At 38.2% G+C, this 17,896-nt stretch overlaps 4 protein-coding genes and 1 long non-coding RNA gene across 5 annotated transcripts; 1 reads left to right on the top strand and 4 right to left on the bottom strand.

Annotated features, from left to right (window-relative positions):
- Positions 1-2,242: 2,242 nt before the first annotated feature.
- On the bottom strand, positions 2,243-3,548 carry LOC103457035 (trace amine-associated receptor 13c-like). Its single transcript, XM_008396944.3, has 2 exons — positions 3,215-3,548; positions 2,243-3,053 (listed from the first exon to the last, which is right to left on the bottom strand). Exons 1-2 carry the CDS (start codon positions 3,376-3,378, stop codon positions 2,243-2,245), a joined length of 975 nt encoding a protein of 324 aa, XP_008395166.2. The 5' UTR covers positions 3,379-3,548.
- Positions 3,549-4,736: 1,188 nt separating this feature from the next.
- LOC103457044 (trace amine-associated receptor 8a-like) lies at positions 4,737-6,315 on the bottom strand. Its single transcript, XM_017308485.2, has 2 exons — positions 6,036-6,315; positions 4,737-5,800 (listed from the first exon to the last, which is right to left on the bottom strand). Exons 1-2 carry the CDS (start codon positions 6,197-6,199, stop codon positions 4,987-4,989), a joined length of 978 nt encoding a protein of 325 aa, XP_017163974.2. The 5' UTR covers positions 6,200-6,315; the 3' UTR covers positions 4,737-4,986.
- A 1,722-nt stretch (positions 6,316-8,037) lies between these two features.
- LOC103457052 (trace amine-associated receptor 8a-like) lies at positions 8,038-9,042 on the top strand. The gene has a single exon (XM_017308483.2). The coding sequence runs from the start codon at positions 8,209-8,211 to the stop codon at positions 9,040-9,042; it is 834 nt and encodes a 277-aa protein (XP_017163972.2). The 5' UTR covers positions 8,038-8,208.
- A 2,066-nt stretch (positions 9,043-11,108) lies between these two features.
- LOC103457058 (trace amine-associated receptor 13c-like) lies at positions 11,109-12,947 on the bottom strand. The gene is made up of 2 exons (XM_008396975.2): positions 12,703-12,947; positions 11,109-12,590 (listed from the first exon to the last, which is right to left on the bottom strand). The coding sequence occupies exons 1-2, from the start codon at positions 12,864-12,866 to the stop codon at positions 11,774-11,776; spliced, it is 981 nt and encodes a 326-aa protein (XP_008395197.2). The 5' UTR covers positions 12,867-12,947; the 3' UTR covers positions 11,109-11,773.
- Positions 12,948-15,441: 2,494 nt separating this feature from the next.
- LOC145548074 (uncharacterized) lies at positions 15,442-17,420 on the bottom strand. The gene is made up of 3 exons (XR_014084363.1): positions 17,189-17,420; positions 16,794-16,893; positions 15,442-16,671 (listed from the first exon to the last, which is right to left on the bottom strand). It is a non-coding gene; the product is annotated as an uncharacterized LOC145548074 (long non-coding RNA).
- Positions 17,421-17,896: the final 476 nt, after the last annotated feature.

Below are 17,896 nucleotides of genomic sequence, written 5' to 3'. Positions count from 1 at the left end.
TGCAGTACATCTGAGTCCATTACTATCATATTAAAGGTTTAGTTGGGGGCCATCAATCTGATGACAGATGTATAAATCGAATGCATATAAAATGTAAAATAACACAAAAGTACAGATAAGTAACTTGATACACACGCACGCACACACACAGACGCAGAGAGAGCCTGTGAACTGCCTTGTTGTGAAAATGAAGGTAGTGCATGTTTGTCTGACATGTTTGTTATGATTGTAAGCTTTCTTGATGTTGTGCTTAAATGATTTGACCACACTTGAACTGAATCACAGACAGTAAGTCTGTCCACCACATTCCTGCCCTGCAGCATTCCAGACTGCATGTCTCTTAAATGCTTTGATGTTTCTGTTCTACGGAGCACAACGCACCAGAAATATTAATGCTAGATATACTTTCTTACCAACAAAATGATTATTGTTTCCAGATGAAAAATCCGTTTGGTGGTAATCATTGCGGTTTTGGTCATACACACATAAACTCAAATTCAAAAACCCTATAACATAACATTTATGCTGTTGATCACTGTTGTATTCAGCTCAAGAGTTTGGCCACAGGCATTTATCCATATTTAGAAATTTTTTAAACTCTGTTTGGGTTTTGAAAATGGAATAAACTCTAAGTGATTTGGATAAAGTGTTTCTAAAGTGCATGTCCTTGCAATGCTGAACCATTTTCACCAAATCTCTATGAGCCTTTATTTGCAAGCAAGATGTTAGCTGTCAAACTTTTTCTTGACCATGTTATCTAGTTGTCATAATGTTGACAATTAGTAGCAAAGCATTAATTTTATCAAGCCTATATTTAAGATTTAGTGCTTTATGACAGCTAAAATAAATAGTAGTCATCATCGGCAAGCAGCTTTTTGCTCTCCAGCAGGGAGCTGATAACTGTCTATTAGTTAAATTTGATATTTTATAAAACAGATTTATGTAGTGTTGATTCAGGCAAATTATTTACATTATTAAGTTAGCGTGACTAAATTACTTCCTAAAGTTTGCTAGGAGTTTAAATTGTTCCAAGTATTTTTCATCACTTTTGTCTTCCTTTCCTCTACTGTCCAGATCAAATTCTGCAAATTAGGCAATGATGTAATCTAGCGACTTTTACAACAGCCAGTAGCTACTATTGGCAACAGTATTTGTTGATGCTGGCAGGATTTCCAGTACATACTGTCATGTGAATACTCTTGTGAGTCTGATGCTCTGCAGAGGTAACTTCATGCAAACACTGTGCCATGGTCTTCATGTTAACATACAGTACATTACCAGCAATAATTCATAGAGCCTCTTAACTCATCCTATTTTTCTTGAAAACTAATAACATTCTTGGTTTAAATATGAGATTCAGATTTCTTGCTTTTTAAGACCATTTATGGACTTAGATTTAACAAAATCAATTTAAAGCTGCAGTATTTGACTTCTGTGAAAAAACTGTTTTTTACATATTTGTTAAAACTGTCACCATGTTGTGACAGTATGAGACAGATAATCTGTGAAAAGATCAATGTCCTCCAGCTCCTCCCTGAACTAGTCTGAAGAAATGTTGTGCACTCAACCAAAAATGAACAATCAGAGGCGGGAGGCGGGGCCTAACGCTGTCACTCATCCTCATGAACACTGCGTTAACAAATGTGCTAATGGCGGAGAAACAACTTACCATTATAGGACAACCATTGATCTGCCCTCATCTGTGGCTGTGCTAACTAGCTTTAGCAATCACAACAGGACCTGCAGACAGAAAAAATCTCTAGCAGCAGCAGAGAGCAAGAGGGGAGGATGAGCAGATTATCTATTACGACAACAACAGTTTCAACAAATACGTAAAAAAAATATTTTTAAAACAATTACATGCTGCACTTTTGATGTCTTTAAAGGCTTTTTTTAATGCTGTGCAGAAACCATGATGAAACATGTTTTATTCTTTATGAAAACACTGCAAAAAAGGAAATCAAGATCAATAATTATTTCAAGTTATTTTTGTCTCAAATTGTTTCCATGGCAAACAATAACCACACAATCATGTTTGGATTTACTGCATCGTATTCAGAGCAAGACCAGAAAAACACAAATCTGATCAAACCCCAAAACCATGACTCTTTCCCTTCCACTTCACATGTCAGCACTATGTGGTTGTCTATTGCATAAAATCTTCAAAAACAGTGAAGATTAAGGTAGTAATGCATCAAAACCAGGAATTGTAGTGTTACAGTGTACTATTCATGATTTAGCTTTACAGTAAGTTTGCATTTGAGGAGCCAGATTTGAAAATTTCCAGTGTTACAATAATTTTGACAGATTTTCTAAACCAGGGGTAGAACAATGCATAGATCAGAGGGTTTAGACAGGAATTCAAGTAGTACAATGATATAATGTAGATACCTGATAAACTATTAAATAAGCTGTCTTCGATCAAAAATGAGACACAAAAATACGGACAAAGGCACAGCAGAAACACAGTTATAACAACCCCAAGAGTCCTGGCGGCTTTTATTTCAGATTTCTTCGGTTTTCCTGAACGCTGATGTGTGACGACTGCAACATGAGAGCGCATGGCCCGAATCTGAGACACAGCCACCACAAAGACTGTAACATACAGAACTATGATGGCAGTAACAGGAAGAAGAAAAACTGAAACAAGATCAACAATCAGTCCAGAGAGGCCGACATCAAATGTACACTCTCCAACACAGGAATTAAATCTGCCTGGTTGTTGCAGATCCTCCTTTAAAATCACAGTGGAATAAACAAGAGAACAAGTCCAACACACAGAAACAGACACTTGGGTTCTTTTTAGAGTGACCTTAGTGGGATAATGTAAAGGATCACAGATGGCTACGTAGCGGTCAATTGAAATGAGGACCATGTTTCCGACTGAAGAAGATGCAACAATAAAACCCAAGACGATGTACAAAACACACATGATGTTGCCAAGGTACCAGCAGCCGTCTATCATGATAACCAGAAAGAACAGAAGGAAACCCATGATGAAATCTGAGAAAGCCAGAGACACAATTAGGATATTTGTGGAGGTGCGAAGCTGCCTGGAAAGATTTAAAACACAAACACATAGATTATTTTCTTACTTGAACACTAACTGTTAGCATTACGTAATTCATTATAAAATATAATCACTGTATCTTTCTTCTGCACCGTACTGCTTTGTTAATACATTGTTTAGTTTTGCATTCAAACAAATGTTTACCTGAAGTGCATGATAGCGATGATGACCAGCAAGTTCAGAATCATTGTGAGAAAAGAAATAAAAGCGAGAATAATGGAGAGAAGCAGCAGGTCAGAGGGTGAATGCTTTGCTTTACTGCAGGAGGTGTTGAGGAGCTCTGGGAAGCAGAATTCAGCTCCTTCCATCTCTGATGACTTTCAGACCAAACTCCAGCTTATATAACCTGTTGAACTCTGTGGCACACCTTCCTGACTGTAGCATCTGAACTCCACTCCACCAGGGGCAGCAAGGGATTTTTCTAACTGAGTGTACATTTGAGATAGGCCTCACAGGATTTATTGTTGATCTCCTATTTGCTTTTCTTCTTCCTGTTACTGCCATCATAATTCTGTATGTTACAGTCTTTGTGGTGGCTGTGTCTCAGATTCGGGCCATGCGCTCTCATGTTGCAGTCGTCACACATCAGCATTCAGGAAAACCGAAGAAATCTGAAATAAAAGCCGCCAGGACTCTTGGGGTTGTTATAACTGTGTTTCTGCTGTGCCTTTGTCTGTATTTTTGTGTACTTATAGCACTTTTCTTGTTACATTAACTGCAGAAATTTGCTTAACACAAGATCTACATTTAATATGCAAGCATCCATTCACACAGGTTATTGTTAATAGTTTGACTTTATTCCAGATCCTTCATTTTGGTTCAGAAAATGTTTACACATTTGCTCAAGTTGCTCTTTCATTAATATCGCCCACAGTTGCTGTTTTTTTTATTTATTTTTTTTATCAAAAAACAAATCATAAATCTAGTGACTTTTTTCTGTGTTTTAGTACAGATTGAAGCTGAGAACCACATCTTGTAGAGAAGCGGCTCTCAGTAGTTAAATTCCATGGAATCGTTAATCTGCTTGCTTAGTGGCAGCTTATCGGTTCCAGTAACTTGATGTAACTGCTTGCTGACCTCTGTATTTTGCTTTAGAAAACATCCAACATGGTGTTGCAGCAGAAGCACTCCAAAATATTGTTATATTTCACAAAAAAAAAAAAAATGATACTTGATGATTTGAACATGCACCATGTTCAGAACTTTAATCCCAATAAAAGGAGGGCACATCCTCAAACAGGTGACCAAAACATCATGCAGCCAATTTGTACAAACATTTCATATGTTGCTTAGCGACATCCACCATGTCACCTTCTTCATGTTGTAATTTATGCTTTAAATGTGAACTTAAAATGAGACTATTCTAAATAAAAAACAAAGCTCAGGTGTGATGAGGTAAATTCTGCACTTGATCAATTTTCAAAATAACAAAGTATATTTAAGTAGTTTTTTTATGGTAAATTAAATGTTAAATGACTAACAAAATCATTTATTAAAATTGATAGAGTGAAAGAAAATTTTGAAATGTTAACTCAATGATTTAGGTCAAGACAAAGAGGGGCAGGTTTGGAATCCTGACCAGGACTTGACTAGAAAAAGAAATGACTTGTGAACATTTCTGGTCAGTGTGTCCCTCACACACCTGTAGACTCCAGTCATCGCCCCAGGATCTCTTGGGAACAGACTTTTATCCCAAACGGTCTTTACAGCCGCCTCCAACTACTGCAGATGGAAGCAGCGTTTCTCCAGCAGGGAGTCAGGAGAACAAACAACTGGTCTAAAAAGAACAATGAAATGACAGACACACACACGTACACACACATGTAGACACATATCGGCCACAGGTCAGAGTCTGACTTCAGTTTTGAAGCATTTATTGCTCCACATAGATGATTTAGCCATTCCTTTGTGTGTCTTCACAGCAGGCTGGCATCAGACGATCCAGACTGTAAGATCTGAAGCGTAACAATAGCTCTAATAGCTTTTCTGAGCCAGGAATAGAAAAATGCATAAATCAGAGGGTTAAGGCAGGAATTAAAATAAAACAGACACAAGACAAAGGCAGTGGATACAGTATTGAGGATAGCATCGCGATTAATAAGTACAACACAGTAATATGGGCACAGGCACACCAGAAACACAACCACAACGACGCCTAGAGTCACAGCTGCTTTTATCTCTGATTTGTGAATCATGACTCTGTCAGATCGCTGGTGTGTGGCAGCTGGAGCAGGAGACCTCATGGCCTGAACCTGAGTCACAACCACCACAAACACTCTCACGTACAGAACCACGATGACAGCGACAGGGATGATGAGGATAAAAATAAGATCCACAATCTGTTCATTTAAACCAACAAGAATCACACACTCCCCTGAGCAGGAGTTAAATCTGCCTGGCTTCAAATTGTTCCTCAACAACACGATGGCATAGAGCAGACAACTGATCCAGAACAGGGAAACGCACACCTGGACTCGTTTCTGGGTGATTTTGGTGCGATAATGGAGAGGATCACAAATAGCTACATAGCGGTCAACTGATATGAGCACCATGTTTCCTACTGACATAGAGCTGATAATTATGTCCAAAACATAATAAAGAATACACACAAAGTCCCCAAAATACCAGCAGCCATCCGCGGTCATCATCTGAAACAAAAGAAGAAGCCCCACACAGACATCTGAGGCAGCCAGAGACAGAAGAATGAAGTTGGTGGGATTGTGGAGCTGCCTGGGAAAGTAGAGAAAACCTGTTACTTTAGCCAAGATCATTGTAAAAGCTGTTGATCCCACAATAAGTCAGCCAAAACCACAGCAAACTCTAAAGCGTTAAATATTACACACAGTCCCCAATATTTGATTTTCCTATGTGAACTCATTATGCTCTTATTTGTTTTAATATAAATAAGGCTTTTCTTTTCCCTTTCACAGTTTTCTACATTTAAACTGGTAAAGTCAAATGTCACCTGAAATGAGAGATGGATATGATAACCAGCAGATTCAGGGTTACAGTGATGAGAGAAATGAAGCACAATAGAAAGGAAATGAGCAAAGTTTCAGAGTGAGAATGCTTTAGCTTTTTGCAGGAAGAGTTGAGGAGTTTTGGAAAGCAGAGTTCCTCTTCTTCCATCGCGAGAAAAGAAACACCAGCGAAGCTCTGAGAGCTTTGGCTCAAATACTCATGTTTTAACCAGGACTTCAAGCCACTCCTCCTTTGTTTTTTTTTTTGTTTTTTTCTAATGTATGCAAATTAAAGCATGCCATAACATTTTTTTAAAATATATATATTTTTAAAAGTCTAATTATTTAAAGCCTTTCTGATTTACTGACATTTCTATTAATTACTAATGTCTGATGTTGTGGACAATGTTTTTGGTTCTGATAAACTTGACTAAACTGTTTGTGAACTTATTAATAAACAAACATATAAATGTCTATTATAATATATATGAAAGTCCAACCTAATTTAATGGAAAGCTTTCGTCAAACCACACAGATCTGGATGCAGCTGCATTCAAAATGAGGCAAGAAAACCAGCAACTTTACATGTTACTCTTTATTATTTATATTATTCCTTAAGAAATTGTATAAATGAAGGATTGAAAGGTTTTGTTGAACAGTTAACTCCATAATGAAATATCTTTTTCTCAGTGCCTTATCCTCTAGTCTGGATCCAAAACCATGCCAGCATAGCAACACTGACACATTAAATGTTTTTTGTTTCCTCTGTTTTATCAGGATGTTTCATTCCAACACAGATATTCTCCAGCTTCACATTTTGGACCCATGTTTCATCACATTGCACTGCCATTAGTGGCTTTGGTTCTACACCAGATGCTGTTTTAATAAAATCAGTTTAAACCAAATTCATTTTTAGCTTTGATTTAAAGAAACTCTGTGTATCTACATTTTTGTAATTTTCCATGTTTGCAGATCCTTTATCTCCGGTATGTTGGGGTCAGTGGTGACAGAACTCTGGGTTGCCGGTTCGAATCCCCGCTGTGTTTTTCCCAGTTGTTGTGCCATTGGGCCACCATGCATCAGACTGTCAGACTGCCACAACGCACCTGAATCAAATAACTGGCTCTTTACCAGGTTTTTGTCAAGCTTGACTCGTCTAAAACCTGCAGAGCAGTCGGGTTGGAAATGGGGCTGGAATGATTCAAGGAATTTTAAATTCCTTTAAACAAATGAGCTCAAGACTTTGATGAATAATATTTTATTATTTGGTGCACTGTGTTCCAGTTAGTGATGCTGGTATTTGTCAGTACCAGTGTTAAGTACTTATACTTGTAAAAGAAGTCGATTCTCCCAATTGATACGACTTTTCTGATGGACTTTCATGCTGCGCTGTGTTGACTAAACATTACATCTAAAAAGACTAAAAAGGATTTTTTATACTTCAAGCTTGAGATTGAAATGAAGATTAGCAGAAGAGGAAATGTTTACTAATGCTTCAATTCAAGTTTGCGTTTTAATTTTTAAAAGTTCATTTGAAATATATTTTTTTTCTCTAAATACTTCACATTATAGGAAAAGGGGGAGCATTCCCAAACGGTTGGTTTAGGTGATGACGTTTTTGTAAATTGCCTTGCAACAATATATGTTTGGAATTGAAAATGTATTGATAAAGTGAATTTAAACTGAATAAAAGTTCAAATGCAATCCAGTAAACATCACAGGTTTAATCAGAACACCTTTGAGACCTGATGTGCATAGCAACATAGCAACAAACACAAGAAAGACTTGCCACAGATAAATAGTCTTTATGACACAGAAGAACAGTTCCTTCCACGATGGAGGAAGATGAGCTTTGCTTTCCACAATTTACCAACTTGTCCTGCAGAAAACTAAACCGTTCTCAGTTTGAAAAAGTGTTGATTTCCTTTATGCTATGCTTTATTTCTGTGACCACTGTGTCTCTCAACCTGCTGGTCATCATCTCCATTTCTCACTTCAGGTAAACTAGTTTGTCATGGTGACTGCAGTACAGCCGTACGCAAATTTGGCCTCACAGCATGCATGTCGCAAAAATGTTTAGCAATGCACATGATCAATTTTCCACCTGTTTTCATGATACTCTGAAGTGCATTTAAAGTTTCACTCTTGCATTTAATTTGAAGTAACTGCACGAGTGATATGTTCTTCCTCCTCAGGCAGCTTCACACCTCCACCAACCTGGTCCTCCTCTCTCTGGCTGTGTCTGACTTCTCTGTGGGATTCCTAATTCTATTTCAGCTCATGCTCATAGATGGATGCTGGTATCTAAATGACTCAATGTGTGTTTTATACTATATTTTAGATGTAGTTGTTACCTCTGCCTCAGTAGGAAACATGGTGCTCGTATCAATTGACCGCTATGTGGCAATATGTGACCCTCTACACTATTCTCTAAAAGTCACTCCAAAAAGAGCCCGTGTGTGTATTTCATTGTGTTGGATCTCTTCTCTCAGTTATGTCACCATAGTACTAAGGATGAATTTTAAAGAGCCTGGAAGGTTTAATTCGTGCTTTGGAGAGTGTGTGATAAACGTTGGCTTTACTGAACAAGTTGCAGATCTTTTTGTAACCTTCATTATTCCCATTACTGTCATTGTAGTCCTGTATGTGCGAGTGTTCCTGGTGGCTGCAGCTCAGGTTCAGGCCATGCGCTCCCATGTTGCAGCCGTCACACATCAACACTCAAGGAAAATAATTGTTAAGGACTCAGAGATGAAAGCAGCCAAGATTCTCGGAGTTGTCGTTGTTGCGTTTCTGATGTGCCTGTGTCCATATTTCTGTGTTACACTTGTAGGACAAGACACCCTACTAAATACGTTGTCTTCTGCATTTGTAATATGCCTGTTTTATTTTAATTCTTGTCTAAACCCTCTCATCTATGCCTTTTTCTACCCCTGGTTTAGGAACTCTATAAAATATATTATTTCACTTCAAATACTGAAACCTGGATCCTGTGATGCCAATATACTTTGAGCTGAAAGTAAATATATATATATATATATATATATATATATATATATATATATATAGTTTCTTGATTGTGCTATAAAATGACACCATTTGCCAGGAAAATAATACAGTAATAATAAAAACAATACATGTATATTGATGTGGCTGAAATTTTAGTGGAAGCATTTGTTATTCTAATGTAAAAACTTTTAGATTTTTATCTAATGTGGCCGAGATTACCAGTAAGAAAACACTATGCCGATAATAATTTAGATGTATTACTCTTGCAATCGTTTTTATTTTAAATACTTTTATAGTGTTTCTTTGGGAACTGTGTTTGTGACACTAACAGTTGCCACAAACTGCACAATAACCAGTTGTTTTCAGTCCAGGCTCAGACTGCTCAACTACATTGCAGGGTTCAATATTTCAAAGCTCATAAATCATTTTCTAAAACTGTCCATCTGTTGATGACAAGTAGCCTTTGATCTGGAACTACAAAGAAGAAAAGCCTGAAGTGTGGATTCGTTTGCCCCAGGAGATGATGCTCAACAAGAACAAACCAGCTTCCTTGGCCATTCTGCACAGAGAAAATACAACTTCAACTTCACTACAGTCAAAGTGAAGATTATTGTTAACTGCATGCTATGTTCACAAACATATTGAAGTATGCTAATGTGAAAAATATGAGTGAACCTTGAAAATAAATACACAAACAGAAATGCTTGGAAAAAAAACTTTGTGTGGCTTTTAGGGTATCAAGTCAATAAATTCTAATATTTAGATATCAATATATTATATTGCTTGTTGTATAACTACAATAAATCAAGTTAAATATTCTTGAGAGGCATTCCACTAAGTGACTTGTGTGTGAGAGCCCCACAAGTAAATTGGACTCATGGTTCTGCGTTAGTGTGACCAGAATACCAAACAGGTTTCATTTTTGTGCAACCGCACGATTACTGACCAGGAGCTGGTCATGAAGTGTTAATCGGTTCTCGTTGCTCCTGTATGCTACAGGAGGCACTAAACACATTTAAGACTTGATCCGATTGCTGCATGACTGAAAAATCAGCTGAAAATGATATGGGCCAAACAAACAGCAGTGAATGCCCACCTTAAATAATTTAAATAAAGCAACTGTCTGATTCCTTTGCCCAATTAAAACTTAGTTTTCCTGTATTTTTATTGGCATTTTACCCAAAATACATGTCTACATTCACCACAATCAGCACAGTTGAGGCTAATGCAGCAGGACAAACCAACATAACACACACACAAATAAATAAAAATAAGTTGCCAATCAAAATTGGCAACTTATTTAACAAGAGCTGCCATTTTTTTATGCATTTGTTTAAACTGTCACTACGTCATTACAGTATGTCAAAATATTGAGCCCTTTTGTCTTCTCCTAGTGCTAACTGGAAACAACCAATCAAAGCCAGGAGGAGGGTCTTAGCGATGTCAATCATCCTCCATAAACTTGTCTGTCATGAATGCAAAGGCTACTTAGCATAGCCACCGATGACAGGGAAGAAACGGTTTTCCTATAATGGTAAGTAGTTTCTCTGCTATAAACACACTGTTCAGCAAGCACATGAGTTTGATTGACAGCGCCAAAACCTTCCTCTGGCTCTGATTGGTTGTTTTTGGTCAAGAGCGATGCATTTCCTCTTTTTAGCTAATGCAGGAAGTGGAGGAGATTTTTCTTTTCACAGATTATTTGTCTCATACTATCACGACATGGTGACAGCTTTAACAAATACTTAAAAAAAACAACAACGTATTTTTAATAAAACTTACATAAAGCCGACACATCTTTAATCTTCCATGGGGAGAAAACTTGTTTGTTTTTTTTCTCTACTATGAGACAATTTGTTAATGATTTCAAATACTCCAAAAATAAAACATATAGGATCTCACTTGATCACAACCCCACTGAGTCTCAGACTTTACATTAAAATCATCAGTTCAGAAAGTACAAATGTTTCCATTGTACAGTCATGATAAACTTAGACCACTCCATCAGTTATTCATTTCTTTATTAAGAAATGCTCAAATATAAATGTCTTTTTGTGTCAGTGGAAAATTCAAAATAATTACAGGTCAACACAAACATGGCTGATGAACATCTCAGCCCAAACTTAAAGGCGCATTTTGTAAACACAAATGGACACGCACATGTGTGCGTGTCCATTCTTAAGTATGCAATGTTTCTGTATATGAATATTCAATAGTGAATGTTGGGAGACACAGACATACAAAAATGGACGTCATACACACACACACACACGCACACACGCACACACACGCACACACACACACACACACACACACACACACACACACACTCCTCATCCACACCCTATGCTCCCAGGTCCAGCTGCTGTTACAGCAAAGGGGCGACCAGGCCTCAAACCCAGGATTGGTGTCTTTCAGTCTGGGGTGGAGATAAGCAGAACAACCTGCAGCCTTTGGCTTTATTACCTCTTTGAACTTATCTACATCTATAAAATGCTATAAATTACCTTATTATGATGGTCTTCTAAAATGCAGTAAGAATACTTTCTACTTATTTACCATTAACACAGATTCACTGTGTGGAATTTAAATTCAGTTGTAAAAAAAAAAAAAAAAGAGAAGGTTTATGATAAATTATTTGCACTAATCTGTTATATGTTTGTCATTTACTTAATTATGTGCAAAATTACATATGGTGACCAAGAATAACTCAGTCAGGCTGCTCCTCATGTTATCAAAGTATGTTGGCATCAGAAGAGCCGGACCTTAGCACTTCAAGTGTAAATATAATTCTCATAGCTTTTCTAAACCAGGGATAAAAGAAGGCATAAATCAGAGGGTTCAGACAGGAATTAAAATAAAACAAACATAGAAGAAAGGTCATGGTAGAAGTGTTCAATAATGAACTTTTACCAATTAGTGTGACACAGTAATATGGGCAGATACAGAAAACAAATGTGACTACAACAACCCCGAGAATACCAGCTGCCTTTAGCTCAGACTTCTTCACATTTGTCATTCTGGGATGTTTTTGTTTAACAGCAACAATATGCGAGCGCATGGCCTGGACCTGAGACAGAGCAACCACAAACACTCTTACATATAGCACCACTAAAACAGTAATGGAAATAATAAAGGTCAAAATAAGATCTGCAACATTTTCAACGAAGCCAATTTCAACCACACACTCTCCAGAGCATGAATTAAATTTTCCTGGTTGTTGAAAATTATCCCGTAACAGAACCAGGATGTAGACCACAGAACAGATCCAGCACAGAGAAACACAAATTTGAACTCTTTTTGTGGTAACCTTGGTAGAATAGCGCAGAGGATCACAGATGGCCAAATAACGGTCGAGCGAAATGAGCACCATGGTGCCTACTGATGCAGAGGTTAAAACTCCACTGAATACATAGTAGAGAACGCACAGGAGGTCACCAAGAAACCAGCAGCCGTTTATAACCATGATCTGAAAAAACATGAAAAGGCCCACAAGAAAATCTGAGACGGCCAGAGAGAGCAGTAAGAAGTTGGTGGGGGTATGGAGCTTCCTGGAAGAACAACATCAACAAATTCATCATTATTATTATTATTATTATTGCAATGTTTTCACCATACTGCCCATTACAGAAAGCAGCCTGATAACCCACAGTGTAGAACTACCTGAAATGTGAAATGGAGATGATGACCAAAAGGTTAAGAGCAGTGGTAACCAGAGACATGAAGGACAATCCAAAGTAAATCAAGGTGTTTACTGAGTGAAGAGTCACTTTCTTTTTACAGGAAGAGTTGAATGCTTCTGGAAAGCAGAGTTCAGATGCATCCATCGTCTGCAAATTAAAAGAAGAGCAACTGAAACTTCCTTTAAGACATCCCGCTGTTGCTCTGACACTGCACTCTGGAAGCTGAGGCCCCGCCTTTGTTGCTATGTTGCTACGGACATGGACTCCATGAGGGGTTTATTGAACACCTCCATCGTTGGTGACAGACAGGTTCTCCAAACTGCTTTGTTTTAACACAGTTAGAAACAACAAATGCAAAACGATCGGCATTCGTCATCATCTTAAGACCAACATTAAATTAAGATTTAACAATGAAACCTAACACCAATGTTGGCGTAGACAAGCCAGACGTTACTGACAATGTAATATTGCCAGACAAAAAACTTCAACTTGTCGAGCCATGAGTACAGGAAACTGGTATAACCATTGATCCAAGACTGTAAAGGAATCAGCTGGAGGGGCTCAGAGAGGTGCAGCTTCTCCAGGTCGAGAGGAGCCAGTTGAGGTGACTTGGACTGGTCAGGTTTCTTCCTGGACAAGCCCTTGGTGAGGTGTTCTGGGATGAGACCCAGAGGAAGACCTAGGTCATGTCTTTCAGCTGGGCTGAGAACGCCTTGGGATTCCCCTGGAACAAATGGTTGGGGAGAAGGAAGCCTGGGCCTCCCAACTTAGACTGCTGCCCAGCGACCAAACCTCTGATAAGTGGATGGATAGATGGATGGTTCCAGCAGCAGGAAGAGGAGGAGTTTCAAGAAGGAGACTTTGATGTCATGGGGACCTTATAAGACCATGACTAGGACAAACAGGAACTCTTCCCCCCAATGATTATGAGAGCGATGTTATGGAGGACCTCTTTCAGAGACCTTCCTATGTTCCCTGTCTTTCCTTTGAGGAAGAACATGGGAAGACTGATGCCCATTTGAAACTGAGAAACAGTTTTATTAATGAAGTGCTGAGGCAAATTTTGAGTCTGCATGCTACAACCCCCCCCACCCCCCACACACACACACATTGCAGGATGTTATAGCAGCCATAGGCAGACAGCTTAGGATAAATCATTCCAATAAATGAGATGGGCCGGGCACTGGCACAATTACTGGCTCAAAATCTTGGGAACATATCCACCAGGACGCCTGCCCTGCCATCCTACTGGACATCTAAGATGCGCCAGGAGGATAATGGCGCAACTCAGATGACTCATTGGCCATCTAAGCAAACTCATGGAGAGGATGGAAATATTACATTTCAGACACTTTGATACATCTTCAGATATCTGGCACCAGAACCTCTGAACAGATGAACTGGTTGGCCTGTATCGTGTACTCTATGGAGGGTATCGTTTTGTATTAGTTGTAGATCAAAGTTTATAGTCATTTGTAAAGTTCTAGATGTCTCTGAGACCAAATGTTTTGGTTAAAGTTGACTGACAAATCCGTATCCAATTTCACAACAGGGAAGGATATTAATTCCTCTGTTTTAGGTCGTTTTCTTTAAATTGTAAACAATAATCTATGGTTAGACAGGTTAGGATTAAGGGACTCTAATAAGAGCTCATCTTTTAGCATTTCAGCAATAAGAAAGAGAGAAACAGACTGGTCAGAGATGGCATCCATTGGAGTGTTTCAAAATAAAATAAAAACCAAAACTTGAGTAAGCTGTATAAGAAAGTTTAAAGCTGTGGCAGAAAACAAAGTAGCTAAACAAATGGGAAACACTTGTTATTGTTGCATCATGTTTTAATTCATTGCTTTGTTTCTCCTCCAGTTCCCACATCTAACTTCACCGATGTCATCAGTTGACACTAAGGAAAACACGTGTGAACACTTCCCTCACTACAGACGTTCACAGTCAGTCACCCGACTAATGAGCTTCACACCTGGAGGTGTAGAGAACCCAGCGGAGCTCTTAACGATACAATGTGTTTGTTTTCATGGTAGGAGTAAGAAGTTATTTTACACTGGAAAAAAACTAAAGATCATTAAAAGTTTTCAATATAATCTCTGTTGTCATCATTGTCACAAACACATCAGTGTATGCATCAAAACCAAGTTGGATCAAATTATTAAATTTGTTACTGCATTGTTTAAACTCATTTTCAACTTCAATTTTCACCTTTTTTTTTGCCATGTAGAGTAACAGCATTAAATAAAGAGTGCAGAAATATTCATATTCAGATAAAAATCATAGTGGTATGAATGGCATGGCAGCCTCACTTAAGCCTGACTGACCAATGCAGCAGCTGGTACACAGCAAATCCAGCAGGCCCAAATTAACTCTGTCAGATTTGATTTCAACACTTTTAAAGTGTCTATATGGGTCCACACCAGAAAGTGTTAATTTAACTCTTTTTGGAGAGTTAGTACCTTAACTCTTATAAAGTGTCAAATATCAAATCTGCTGGAGTTAGTAATTTAACACTAACACTAATTCAGTGTTAGATCTTTATATTGACTCTCACAGAGAATATTTTTTACTTCATGAGAGTTATTTGTAATTAATATTAAACTGTATTTTATTGTTTTGAACTTTTAAAAATTATTTGGAAAATAAACATTTAATAAAGAGGCAATGATTTTCTCAAATGCATTTATTTCAAAACATGCACCATAACTACGAAACATATTACAATGTGGATTAATGTGTATGTTTCACATGTTGCTTTCATTCACATATTGGTTATCAAATGGTTTGACATATCAGCTGTGCAATACAAAATGCAGTATGTTTAATTCATTTTTCTTCAATACAATAGGCATGAAATTGTTCAATGTACAAGGTGGAAAAAGTAAAGCAAGCAGTTCATGTAATATGATAAGAGTAAAATTTCTTTTAACAGGTAGATTACTGGATATTACTAGGGCTGTTGTAGACGATTATTTTAGTAATCGAGTAATCTATAGATTTTTCTTACGATTAATCGAGTAATCGGATAAAAACAATTATGAAATAAAATATTGGTAAATCTTCCATAACGCCAGTGTTGCTATCGGATATCAATATCAGTCTATTTTTTCCACATTTGAGCTTCCCTACCAGTTACTTTTTTGTAGACTGGAGGAGCAAAATAGGATATTTACGGCTCCTCCGTTCAGAAACTCATCTACCAGCCATGTTCCGCCTCCCGTTTGTTCAGACCGGGATGATATAAGTTTATTGTGCGGTTCGTCCGTAAAGCTGCTCTTACCCTGTAAGCATCAACCGCCCGCCGTGTTCAGTCTCTCCGCTCACCTGTATAAATCCTCCTCAGCTTCTTCCCGCCGTTCAACCAGCAGCTCCGGAGCAGAAAGGCTGCCGAACTCCCGGCATCGCGCCGGTCATTTTAAGGATGTTTATTGGTCCCACAAAAACGATGAAAATCCGGAATTATCACCAATCAGTAAAATCCCCACTGGCCGAACTTGAAGATTGGACGTTATGCCGCTAACACGTAGCTTCCGTCAACAACTCAGAGGCGGAAGTCAGAGCTCCGCTCAACGCAAATAATGTTCCGGCTGAAACACGGTGCGCTAAATGATTAAACATAAATTAACGAAGCTTCGAGGCAGGTCAATTTTCCTCGAGGAATTTTAATAATCGAGGTACTCAAATCACTCGAGGAATCGTTTCAGCCCTAGATATTACAGTACATAACAGACCAACCTGATAATCAGATCCATCATTTCTTATCCAGTTTATGTTTCTGTTGATAAGAGACAGTTCCTCTCTGCACTCCACCAAAGAGATGTCCACTCACTAACAGACTGTCTTCAGGTTGTTGTTCTGTTCGTGACGTTTGGCCGGAGACATCAGCATGCTTCTCTACTGCATCGGACAGTCTTCAGTCTCTGAGTAGGACAGCCAGTGTCGGGCTCTGGATCGTAACAAACAAAAACATAACAATGAGAAGTGGAACGAAGGAATACATTTTTACTACAACTCTAACAACAAGCATCAATTACGGAAATGTAGGGTTTCAGAGATATTAACACTTACATAATCATTTTTGGAGCTTGAATCTACGAAGAATCCATGGAGGGATCGGGAGGGAGAGGTTAGGCTGACGACTGGCGATTCATCCTCAACCAAACTGGTTCTAATATATACAAAAAGGCAATAAAAGGATTAAAACATGCTGCAAAACGTATATAAGAAGACACAACACAAAATAATGCTCTCAGCATAAAAAAGATCTGTTCAATTTAGCCAATAATTTAATTGAATGTTCACCGGCTCGATTTTTTTCCACACTTGTACTCCGCTAACATTCGGCATGCTAAGCTAAATATGCTAACTAACACCGAGCCGCGTGGTGAATGTGACGTTTATCATACAGGTTGAGCTCAACTCAAAATAATAGTTAAAATCCATTTCAGAAAAAAATTACTTACCAAGCGCAGTAAACACCTCAGACAGGTGGAAAGTAAATAGTCCTGAAATAACTTGGCTTCTGTCGCTTCGCTTCAGTGGGAATCTGTGATTCAGGGGGCGGAGTCAGTGAATTAACTGCTTCAGTGTTAGAGCCGCTGGTGGAGATCAGAGTTAAGAAGTAAAGAGTTATTGATTCTATTTTAACACCTCTGGATTTGAAACGGAAACACTTTATTTTAACACTGGGTTTTAACTACTGATAGAGATTTTTTGGTATTATCATTTTGTTGTTACTTTCAGGTTAAAGTGTTCTCTTGTTTAAACTGTATGTGTGAACTGACCTGGAAGTCACAGCTGCCTGTTATCTTCATGTGAAACAGTTTGACCGAGATTTGAACCGGGCTCAGATCAGGGGCCAGATGTTAAATTGGTTTACGACCTTTGCTTTGTTTAGGTAAAATGTTTTACGACCTTTGCTGTTTTTCCTCTGCTGTCTATCTTGCCTATCCTCCCTCTTTGAAGTTTGAGAATAAAAGACAAGCTGTATCCAAAGAGAAGCAGAACGCTCTGTGAACAGCTCTGAGAAGCAGTTGACAGAGTCTTCTCCTTTTGCTTGCAGAAGTTTAGTCATAAATTCATATACGTTGTCTGTGGTTCTTTTATGTAGGTTCTAGGAAATACCTATCATTTTGGTGCCGAACCCGGGATCTCTCATACCGACCGCTGTC

Source organism: Poecilia reticulata, chromosome 2 (genome assembly GCF_904066995.2).
Source record: "Poecilia reticulata chromosome 2, P_reticulata-male-v2, whole genome shotgun sequence".
Lineage (NCBI taxonomy): Eukaryota > Metazoa > Chordata > Actinopteri > Cyprinodontiformes > Poeciliidae > Poecilia > Poecilia reticulata.
Note: the sequence above shows the minus strand (reverse complement) of the source record. Positions and strands in the feature narration are given on the sequence as shown.

Excerpts from the sequence above, each read along its gene's own strand:
- LOC103457044 (XM_017308485.2), bottom strand. The coding sequence starts at position 6,199 with ATGGAAGAAGAGGAACTCTGCTTTCCAAAACTCCTCAACTCTTCCTGC. Across the intron at positions 5,801-6,035 it reads ATATCCATCTCTCATTTCAG|GCAGCTCCACAATCCCACCA; the intron begins GTGACATTTGAC and ends CTACTTTCCCAG.
- LOC103457052 (XM_017308483.2), top strand. The coding sequence starts at position 8,209 with ATGTTCTTCCTCCTCAGGCAGCTTCACACCTCCACCAACCTGGTCCTC.
- LOC103457058 (XM_008396975.2), bottom strand. The coding sequence starts at position 12,866 with ATGGATGCATCTGAACTCTGCTTTCCAGAAGCATTCAACTCTTCCTGT. Across the intron at positions 12,591-12,702 it reads ATCTCCATTTCACATTTCAG|GAAGCTCCATACCCCCACCA; the intron begins GTAGTTCTACAC and ends TTGTTCTTCCAG.
- LOC103457035 (XM_008396944.3), bottom strand. The coding sequence starts at position 3,378 with ATGGAAGGAGCTGAATTCTGCTTCCCAGAGCTCCTCAACACCTCCTGC. Across the intron at positions 3,054-3,214 it reads ATCGCTATCATGCACTTCAG|GCAGCTTCGCACCTCCACAA; the intron begins GTAAACATTTGT and ends AAATCTTTCCAG.